This window comes from Pithys albifrons, chromosome 8 (genome assembly GCF_047495875.1).
Source record: "Pithys albifrons albifrons isolate INPA30051 chromosome 8, PitAlb_v1, whole genome shotgun sequence".
Classification (NCBI taxonomy): Eukaryota; Metazoa; Chordata; class Aves; order Passeriformes; family Thamnophilidae; genus Pithys; species Pithys albifrons.
Genome location: NC_092465.1, coordinates 32,064,714 through 32,075,633, shown reverse-complemented (window position 1 = coordinate 32,075,633; position 10,920 = coordinate 32,064,714). Strand labels below are relative to the sequence as shown.

The 10,920-nt window shown below is 45.3% G+C and overlaps 1 protein-coding gene across 4 annotated transcripts in view; it reads left to right on the top strand.

Annotated features, from left to right (window-relative positions):
• The first annotated feature begins 413 nt into the window (after nt 1-413).
• The window catches only part of MFSD6 (major facilitator superfamily domain containing 6), a 28,722-nt gene continuing 18,215 nt past the window's right edge, over nt 414-10,920 (top strand). Inside the window, exons 1-2 of one of the 4 annotated variants that reach the window (XM_071562566.1) lie at nt 414-601; nt 8,611-10,206. In XM_071562566.1, the coding sequence (XP_071418667.1) occupies nt 8,663-10,206 (1,544 nt within the window). In that variant the 5' untranslated portion in view covers nt 414-601; nt 8,611-8,662. Of the gene's footprint in view, nt 602-712; nt 850-3,057; nt 3,081-8,610; nt 10,207-10,920 lie in introns of those variants that run through there. The other 3 variants (XM_071562568.1, XM_071562564.1, XM_071562567.1) reach the window with 3 other exon arrangements.

The window sequence follows — 10,920 nt, the reverse complement described above, 5'->3', positions numbered from 1 at the left end:
TACTCAGGTCAGTGTCCCGGCAGGAGCAGCCGAGAGAGATGGCCAGGGGAGTTCACTTGCGTTATTGACCTGCTTGGACTGGGGCCCAGTGTGCGCTCTTGTGTAAAGAACATCAGCACTTGAGCTTAATCCTCTGACAGCATCAGTACCTCCTGTTCGGCTCAGGGCTGATAAACACCCCAAATCTCTGGCTGGCCTTTCACTTTCTGACCATTCCGCTTCTTTAGCTCATCACGGCTGACCTCTTGATACGGCAGCCCAGCTCGGCTGTTGCTCAGGAGTCACTCCGTGCCTGCCTTTATCTGCCTCAGTAATTTCGGGGGGGGGGGGAGGGGAAGGAGGGGCGAAATTTATGTTGTTGTTGTTTTAAACATTTACGTAATTTTGAGCGTGTAAGCCTAGAAACAGTGTCACCGAAGAGGTGATGCCGGTGGCTGTGACAGGTAATTAATTTGTTACGCTGCCAGACGCCTTCGGGACCTGCGAGGAGCAGGAAGCGATGAATGTCACCTGCCCGCCCGGGGCCCACGAACGCTACACACGCACTGTCTTGAGACCCGGCGCGGCCGAGCGCAGGCAGAGACCCGCCACAAGGCAGCAGGTGAGCTCCAAGGCTCCAGCATCCCGCGGAACCGCCGGTCGGGCCGGGCCCGGCCGAGCCGGGCCGGGCCCCGCGGAGGCGGTGCCGGGCTCGGGGCGGCTCCGCCTGCCCGTCCGTCCCCAGCGCCCCTGCGCGGCGGCGGCGCGGCCGGGCCGGGGGGGCGGGAGGTGCCGGAGCCGCCGCCCGCAGCAGCAGGGACGGCGCTGCGATGCCCTGCCGAGCCCCCCCCGGAGCCGCCCCCGGGCGAGGTGAGTCAGCGCGGGGCGCGGGGGGCCGGGCAGGCAGCCCGAGGGGCACCCACCGGGTGCGCACCGAGCCGGGGGCCGAGCAGGGCGGCCGCCCAGGCCGTGCCCCCCCGGGCTGTGCCCCGGGGCCCGCGGGCCTCGTCTCCGCCGCCCCCCGGGATGGGATGCTGCTGGACGGCCCTTCCCGGCGCTCCCTCCCGGAGCCGATCCGGGCCGCGCCGGGGCCGGGCAGCTGCGCCTCGGCCGAGCCGGAGCCGGAGCCGGAGCCCGAGCCGGGCGGCCGTGCCAGCCCTGCCCACCCCTGCCGGGAGCAGCGGACCCGGCCCGGCTCCCCCCCGGCAGGAGCCTGGTCCCCGCGGCCCCGCCGTGTCCCCCGAGAGCTCCTGCAGCGGCATCCCCGCTCAGCTCCGCGCCGGCATCCCGGCGGGGCGGGCCGTCAGGCTGTCACTCGGAGCCACAGCCCTCACATCCTTAAAATACCAGGGGCTTTAGTAAGCGGGTTGTCAGTTGTTCCTCTGTTTACTGAAGCAAGCGTAGGAATAGATGCTTGTTTAGGAAATCAGCGCTGAAGGTGCCACAGCTGCTACGGGTGCCTGCTATGTTCAAGTTAGGTGGAGTGTAAAATCCCATCTCAGCAGCAGCTCTGAAGTTTGAACAGCAGACTCTTTTTAAATGTTATGTTAATAAAAAGTGTAAGTGTCGAGGAATAATGAACTTGGAGTGTAGGGGAGAGGATAGGAACATAACACTGAAGTACTTAAGTAAAAACTCGCCCTAAACATAATTATATTGCTAACATCTATTGTGCCTTTCTGTTCACTGTAGTTACTGATGTCCAAGGAGAGAAACTGTAAAATACTGGTTCTCTAGCTTGACTTATTTTGTGTGGTTTTTTCCCCTGGATAGAAATAGTGGAAAAAGTCGAGATTTACTTTATTGTTTGCATTCTCAGAAGACCCACTGGAGAACAGGGGAAAAGAAAACAATTTTCTCTTTAAGCATGGTGTTTGTGATAGTAATCATAAACCCAGGAGGAATTCTGAGAAGACTCAAAAAAAAATTTTCAGGTAAAGTGAGAGCATGAGAGCAAAGGCTGACAATATGAGGAACTAACGTGGGGAAGCCACTAAGGTGTCTGGTGCACAGCTTAAACACAGCCTACAATTCATCTTAGTCTTACGGTACAGCACAATGGGCCCGAGTTTACACAGCCGTGTGGGAAAGTGACCTGGTGACAGTGGCAGCGGTTGGCCCCAGGCTGGGAATCGACAGGAAAGCCTCTCTGTTTTGCAACAGAGCTCTGCTCCTGCCGGCTCGGTGGGGCGGCCGTGCCTGTCCCTGTCCCTGTCCCTGCCCTGCTCTGCTCCTGCAGCTCCGGGCATTCGCCTCCTCTGGAGCTGAAGACATGCTTGTTATTTACCAGCGTTAATCAAGTGTAAACCTTGTCCGTGCAGATACATAGTTGGCAGATTGAAAACTGGTTAAAAAACTGGAGAGTAAAAAGGACTAAAAATAAACTGTTTAACAAATTGAGTCTACCAGAACGTCTTAATGTGCACATAGTAAATGGAGAGCAGGATTGGAAAGTAGGAGTCCTAAAATGTGAGTTTAATGGTTTTTCATTAACAGATGATAATCTGATAGTGTTCTTTTCTTTAATGTTAATACTAGCACTGTTGTAGCAACTTGGCAACTTCAGACATTATAAAGTGCATTAAACCTGTTGTAAACCTGATCTTGACATACTTCAGATATACTGTTGTCTCTCAGTCAGTGTGTAGGGGGTTTATACACCTATTGAAGAAGTAGAAAAACCTATAGACCAACACATTAAGTGTTTATCAGCAACAAAAAACAAAGCAATTTTAGGAGTTAAGTGCTTTAGAACAAGGCAGTTTCACTTCATGGAAACCCTAATTGTGGTGGTTAATGTTACAACACTTGTGTCTTGCTTCAGACTTGAAAAAAATACATATCCCAGCAACAAGTTAATTGACTATATGTGAGTTTTTCTCGATTTTACAAATTCAGAGTAAAGTGTCCATGCTGGGGCCTCTCAGAAGGGACCGCTTATGTTTAGAGAGGACAGGATGATGTGGGGCACGTGGGTCAACCTGTGGGAGTGGCTCTGTATGGCTTGGCAGGGAACAGCCTCTCCAAGGGCTCCACTTACCTGGGAGAGCTTTGGGAACGTGATGCAAGGGTAAATGAAGTCTGTGTGCTCCAGTCATGATGTAAGCTGTTTGCATAACATTCTCCTTTTTGGCTTGGACACTGGCGACAACACCAGGCTGCTCCTTAGGGATGAAACTTGCTTGAAAATGGGAAGCATGGTCTATTATTCATGTCTGTTGCAGCGATGCCTTGTGGGCCTGCTGGATGCAGGGCTTGGTTCTGGAGGTGCTGTAGCAGAAAGACTTTGATCCAAAGGTTTTGTAGCTTAGATCAGTGAGACAAGGGGGGCTGAAGGGGAGGTGCTGTGCATGAGCAGTGTGATGCCCTGCACTCAGGGCAGTTCCACCAGCTGGGGGATGAGTGAGGTGAGCTTTCTTTGGAGCATGGACAGTTTTTAAGTCTGCTTTGCTAGCACAGACCTGCTCTGAATTGAACAGTAATTAGTCACTGGAAAAAGGAAGGGTTTTGAAGAAGTGTGTTTTCTGTTAGCAGATATAAAGAATGAGAACTTCATGTGGAATTTAATGCATTTGTTACAAAGTCATTTTCCTAGTCAGTGAAAGTCTGTAAGGAGTAAAAAAAAAAGATGTGGAGCCATGCTGGCTGGCTTTGATTTATCTGCACAATGTGCACAGCAGCCTAGTCTGCCCTGTTCTTACAGCTGCATGTTGTTTGAGAGATTAATTGATTCCTGTTTAAAAATTCTACTCTTGGGGCATGTTTTCTGAGACTATACATATAAATTTTCTGCCATGAGTCATTTTGCTTGGTATTTAGTGGGTTAAGCCTCTAGATAATTTGCACTGTTTTTGATGAACTGTCATGTTAAGTTTTTTTTCTTTCTTTGCCTTTTAACATTCATACATGTCCAAACCTGGATTTTGAGGCTCTGCTTTGTGAGTCTTAATTATTCTTTAATTCTCAAAGCCTAGTGTATGTAATATTTATGCTGAATTAAACTTTAAGACAACAGTACTGCTTCACCTCAAATCTAACTTTTTGTTGGTCTGCAAGTAAAGTTTCAATGCCTGGCACTGTAAGTGCCACAGTATTCTCCCTCAGAGGTTTAGGGATTTGCTGCCCCAGTCTGATCTGTTGATTGGCTTTTTTTTTCCCCTGAACGACAGTACAAGGCAATTTGGGTTTTTTTCCCAAGATTTTGAGAAGTAACTCCCAGGGGAGCTGAGTTTTTAGTATGCTGTATTATTATTTTTCTTATCATAATTTTCCTCTGTTTTGTAAGAAACTTCTTGGAACATCAGATTGTCTTGAATAGATTAGCTTTTTATCCTTTCTGATCTGGAAATCCTCTTAATTATTAGGAAAGCCAGAGTAAGTGAGGATCGATTTAAGAAATCAAAAAGGCAAGAATGCCAAGAAGATACTTAACTAAATGTAGAATACCCATATTTGCCTCTTTCTACCCACCTGCCAGAGAGCCTCATTGCAAGTCATTAAAGTGACCACTGCATTGTCATCACTGAATTCCTTGGGACAAATGGTGTTTCCTCCATTCCTCGGGTAGTTGCTCAAAGGTACAAGTCTGCAGGGAAGTTGCTGTAGCTGTTTGCAGATGACTGGATTAAAAACGTGTCATAGATTTGGATTCGAAAGTGGATTTTGACTTGTTGGAGGAATAGATACAAAACCAGGCAGCAGAAATCTGTATGAGGAAACTTAGGAAAAAGTAATACACTGTACTTGCGTAAAGAAAAAAAATCCTATCTGCAAATCTTGAAGGGAGAGTAGCCTTGTGGTTAACAAGTACATTCTTTATATCTCAGGGGAAGCACATGCAGTTGTGCATGAAGAGGCTCAGAGCACGTGTGATCTTGCAGAATAATCCCCAGGTTGAGGGAGCCGGGCTGGCCGTGACCTTCCTGTGCAGCTGTGAGGGACAAGCACTCCCGGGCCAGTATGGTGGGATCATGGGCTGAGGGGAATGGACACTTCAGGTTTCACTGAGGTCTTTTTCCATTGTAGCCATGTCAGGGATGATGGGATGGTGAGGGAACAAGGACTTGGTTCCTTGTTCTGAAAACATAAACCTGTGTCAAGATAAAAGCTTGTTTGTCTGCCAGAGGACTGAAGTGCTCTCTTGTGACATCCATCTGATGTGCTGTCTGCCTGCTGTGCCTCTCCCCTTTCCCTTTGTGGGGCTTTCTCAGGATCCTTGCAGAAGTTCCTTCCAGTTGCATGTTTGGGCTTTGCTGTGTGTTTGTGCACTTAAACTAAGTTTGGGGAAAACAGCCTCCAAACTGTTACTCCTGTTTTTTTAAGTGATGGTACCCTCTGAAACCTGTGGTCTCATATGCTGTGGCTGAAGTGATGACCTTCAACAGGCCTCTACCAAACCTTTGTGCTCTCTTCAGCCTCAAATGAGTTAAAATTTATATTCACTCTGAAATCCATTCTGGTTACTCTGAACCTTCCTCATTCCTGTTCTCTGTTCATTTTAAACTTGCCAATAGTGCTTGTCTTCTGCCCTCCTACCATCTCGTGGGTCAGAACAAGTGAAGATATGGTATTTGAAGGCCGTGGTTAAAATAACCAGCAAATAACTAGTCTTGTCTCACTCACAAGTACGTAGTTTTTTTCCATCTGTTCAGTTTGCTGCACATTCGATCCCTGACTGGCATTGGGGTTTTGTCAGTAGAAGGAAAGCCCCGTAGATTCAGGGGGTTTTCTGGGTTTTTCAATAAATGCCACTTTGTTCATTTTCTTATTTTCAGTGGTTTATTTTTAGAATTTAAAAAATTGCTCAATATCACTTTCAAAAACCTGACTCCTAAACAAAGTAGTGATCAAAACAATCAGGAGTGCCATATGGCTCCCACCAGCCTTGATGCTGTTGTGTTTCTGAAGAGTATATGCTGTGTTATTAATAATGTTCAATGAAACACTCTCAGTGTGGGAAAATATTTGCTGAAATTATTACGAAATACACTTTTCATAGCATTCTAACCCAAATTGTTCTAGTTAGAATAGCAGCAGTGTATCTTTTGGATTAATCCTTGCACACAATGTGTTGGAAGAAGGTGGATGCTGAGGCCAATGTAAATTATGGCGTGGGGAAAAACATGCAGCAACTCAAGTGTTTAAAGATAAACAGTGTAATAATTTGTAATATACCCACTATTCATACAACATACAAAATTGAAGTTCTACTTCAATAGAAAAGGGAAACTAAAACCAGATGGTTCAGAGCTCATATATAGGAATAAGGAGTAGGGCTGCATTGTTTAAATCAAGATAATTTCAAGTAATTTACTTGCAAAGAACTTGTCCTAAAATATCCACATGGTTAAAATGTGAGTTTTATCTTGTCATGGTAGAACAGGGAGGAGATCTGTTCTTCAGAATGAAATGCTGTCAAGCTTTGATGGAGGTAGTAAGGAAGTTGCTGTAAATGGATGAGCACATCCCAAAATCTCAGAGACATCCCCTTGACATAAGTGGGGCCCTGCACAAGTTCCGGTGTCTTTGTTGTCAAAGCAAGGCAAGGCATGAAGAAAGTAAGAGCACAGATGATGGCTGACCTAATTTACTCATTAGCAGGGCTTGTTTTCTGGATATAGAAATGAGCCAAAACCCCACAGTCCTTTCAGCTCTCAGGTGGATGTGGCTGAACTGAAAATTGCAGGAGCTCACCTGACAAATGCTGGGTTTTGGTTCATGTGACTTTTGATGTTAGCAGGTAAGAGCAAGAAAATGTGCTTTCACATTTGACAGTTCTAATAACTTAATTAGGACTGGCCAATCTTTTAACAATTGACATACTTTTTTTTATTTAATCTGGTTGTCTCGGAAGAAACTGAAGAAAACCCCCTGAAACATGTGTATGTGCTGGCATTCTTTTTATTACCTTCTGACCTTGAATATGTGAATATTTAAGGTTCCAAGATTTTTATGCACCCTTTTCTCCCTAAGTGAAACCAGAGATCCTCATAGATAGTATCCCATAGAAATGACATTTAAAAGTGAAAAACACACAAACCTTACGAGTGTTTAGGAGTTTAATGATGGTGTTTTTAGACTCATCTATCACTGAACTGTGTAAGGTTTAGATTATTTTAACAAACTGTTGCTTTTAGTAATATCCCTGCCTTGTTCTGTCATCCATTATGTGTATAATGAATCAATAAGAAACAATTAATTTAACATACTAGTGAAGGTTGGTCTCTTTTCTGTTATTAGCCTTGTATCAGTTTGCAAATCCATTGACAGTGTTTAAATAATGATGAATTAATTAATTTAAAGGCACTGAATATATCAGTGAATGACTCATTTTAAGGGGATCATATTGGGCTTTCAGTTGAGTTTTGAAAGACTGATTTCATTGCACTCTTCTACTTGGAATAAAGTGCAGACTTGCAAAAAAGTATTTCTAGAATCATACAATATACTGATTTGGAATGGACTCACAAGGATCATCCTGTCCAGCTTCAAATTCCTAGAGAAGGTCCACATCATAAATCTGGTGCTCTTAGAGAAATTTCATGTTCTTCTGAAATAAAATTCTTTTTTCAAATACTGGTCCTTCAAAAAGTTCCTGTGTGATAATAACACTAATCCAATGAGCTAATCTTCCTAGGTTAAATTTACAGATACCAATAGAGTGAAAATAAGTTTCTGGTAATGATTTTGACCTGATACCCTGCTGGCAGAGCTGGTTTTTATTCCTTGAAAGGGAAGCTTTTCTTAGCTAGCCTAGCTTAGTGGAATGGATTGATGTTTTTAAATGTGAAAGCTGTTTGGTCAGCTCAAGGTCTTAAGGACTGGTGAATTTATTTTTGAGTGTTGCTTGTCAGTTTTGTGGTCTTTTATGTCTGGGAAGGATAAGTGTGGGCAGCTGTAGTACAGTTACCTCCCAATCCACTTCAAGTTCAGAATTTGACTTGAAGACACCGTGGTAGGGTCTGTCCCTGTGGTTTTTGCTCCCAGGTCTTTGATGTCTTTGAGATTGTTATCCTAATTTCAACCTCAAATCCTCATCCTAATTCCCACCTCTCTTGCCATTTAGCCTAGAAGCTCAGCTGATTCCTGGTGTGACTGTGGAGTGCGTAGAAAATCATGTTTCAAGGGGAGAGTGATGAGCCTTTGAAAGGCCATCATAAGGCTTTGGATAATAATTTGGTTTAGTGATTAAAAATACCTGGATGTATATGTGACTGCATTATTTCATCATGAAATCATGGTGATTGTTTGGTGTAGTGGGGAATACTGAAAATAAAGCAATTAGCCTTGGGGGAGAAAAGACAATTTGAAAGAAGAGACTTGCAAATGGTAGCACTTAAATGCCACAGAATCTTTGAATACATAAATTATTCTCTGTCCTAAACATGAAAGATGTTTTATTGCCCAGTGTTAAAGCTGCTGTTGGGAGAACTTCATAGAATTGGTCATAAAACACATTTTTATTGATGGTACCATGTACCACTAGTCTAGACACATGGCCTTCCCCAGCCTGGTACTGCATGCTGAGGAGTGTCACTTACAAAAAAGAAGCTGTCTTTGTTCTTGATGGCTGGGAGTGCAGGTCTGTTCCTGTGTGGCACCTTGACCGTGTTGTGTTTTATTTGTTTGCAGGATAGCCCTGGTTCCTTGAGAGTCCAACAGGTGCTGGATGCTCTGGTAAACCATGGCAGCTGATGATAAGGTTGCCATTCTAACTGATGATGAAGAAGAACAAAAGAGAAAGTATGTGCTTGCTGATCCTTTCAATGGCGTTGCCAAGGATCAAGACTTGCCACCCAATAATGAATCCCCTTCGACGGAGGCAACCACTGTCCCAGATGAAGAGCTGGATTGGTTAGAAAAGCACTGTGTCAAAATAAACAACGATCTTCTGATCTCAAAGGTCTTCTATTTTTTCTTCTATTCTGCATATGGCTCTCTGTACCCCTTGCTGCCCGTGTATTACAAGCAGCTGGGTATGTCACCCAGCCAGAGTGGACTCCTGGTGGGCATCAGGTACTTCATTGAGTTTTGCAGTGCTCCCTTCTGGGGAGTGGTGGCAGATCGCTTCAAGAAAGGCAAGATTGTCCTCCTGTTTTCGCTGTTGTGTTGGGTTTTATTTAACCTGGGGATTGGATTTGTGAGACCAGCCACCTTAAGGTGTATCCCAAAAGGCCTTCCCCCAGCACATCCCACCAATTCAAGCAGCCTTTTAACAACAGCTTCACAAAATGCCTCGGTGTCCTCTCTGCTGACCACAGTGAGCACAACATCCCCAAAAGTTCGTGGGAAGAGGGACCTGCTCACTTCCAGTCCAGTCACTTTGGAAACAACAGGGACAGCTAATGCTGAAATAACATTCCTGTTACCCACACAGAGCAGCGATGTGGATTTTATCTTGGAAAACAGTACCCATTTGATTGTGAAAAATGCCACCACCAGCCCAGCCTCGCCGGGGAACGCGACTCCAAGTACCACCCCAGCTTCCATCAGCACGAAGCCAATGCCTTCTGACCAAGCTGTGCTTGTTTATGATCAGCAAGAAGTAGAGGCCATCTTTCTGCTCATTCTGCTGGTTGTCATAATAGGAGAATTTTTCAGTGCTTCCTCTGTTACCATTGTGGACACCATAACTCTGCAGTACCTTGGCAAACACAGAGACCGCTATGGATTGCAGCGAATGTGGGGGTCTCTGGGCTGGGGGCTGGCCATGCTCTCCGTGGGAATTGGCATTGACTATACTCATTCAGAAGTTGCCATTGAAGGTCAAGGATGTAAAGCTCCTGAGTACAAGAACTACAGGATCGTTTTCATTGTTTTTGGTGTCCTGATGACAATGGCGTTAATTGTGGCCACCCAGTTTCGGTTCCATTATACGCACTTCAAGCAAGATGAAAATAAGACAAAAGAGGTGGAAATCTCACAAGTAGACAGAAATGCCTCCAATGAATCCTCGGATAACACTCCTACCAGTACGAGCCAGTCGCAGTCTTTCAGTTTTTGGGACCTAATAAAACTGCTGTGTAGTATCCAGTACGGCTCTGTGCTCTTCGTGGCATGGTTCATGGGGTTTGGATATGGCTTTGTGTTCACCTTTCTGTACTGGCACTTGGAAGACCTGAATGGCACCACCACTCTCTTTGGAGTTTGTTCTGTGCTCAGTCACGTGTCTGAACTCACTGCCTACTTCTTCAGCCACAAACTCATTGAATTGGTTGGTCACATCAGGTAAGATCAGAGCAATCAGTAAAGAGCTAAACAAAAAGTGATGATTCTCAGGCTCAGCCTTGTGCTACAAACTGAAATTCAAGCTAATCCTTTATTTCTCTTTTTTTAAAAAAAATTCCAAGTCCAGTTACGTGGCTCATGTGATGGAGTTCTTGTTATTTCAGGAGTTGAAGATACTCTGAAATGCTTCATGTGTGTTGGAGTTGCATGTTAGTATGTGCTTTGTGCCTGGCACTATAACCTCTTGCAGATGGTTCCAGGAGACATTCTAGTTCTCCGATGCAGTGCTGTGTTGGAGATCTTTACAAATTGCCTCCCACTCAAGGATTGTCTGTTTTGACATATAAATACCATTAATTTTTCAGGTTTTTTCCTGTGAGTAGCAGCATTCTGGACACCTTGTGCTTTTAGCCTGTTTCCCCTTGCAGGGCAGTTCTTTGCCCCACAGTGGCCTAGAAAGGTGTCAGTTGCTGGCTGGGAGGGGAGAAGGATGAGATGAGGAAGTGAGGTGAGCACCTCCTGTGCACATGCCCTCGTAATCAGACTCTGGGTGTTGGCAGAATGAGGTTGCAGCCTGGCAGTGTCACTTACCAGTTCAGGGCTTGCTCTCCTCTCCTCCTTTAGTTGCAGCTACTGAAGCGAGATGGCTTCAGGGCTCCTCCTGTAGTTTTTGCCTCGTGTAAGTGAACTTGACTGCTTCCAGAATGTTTGTGA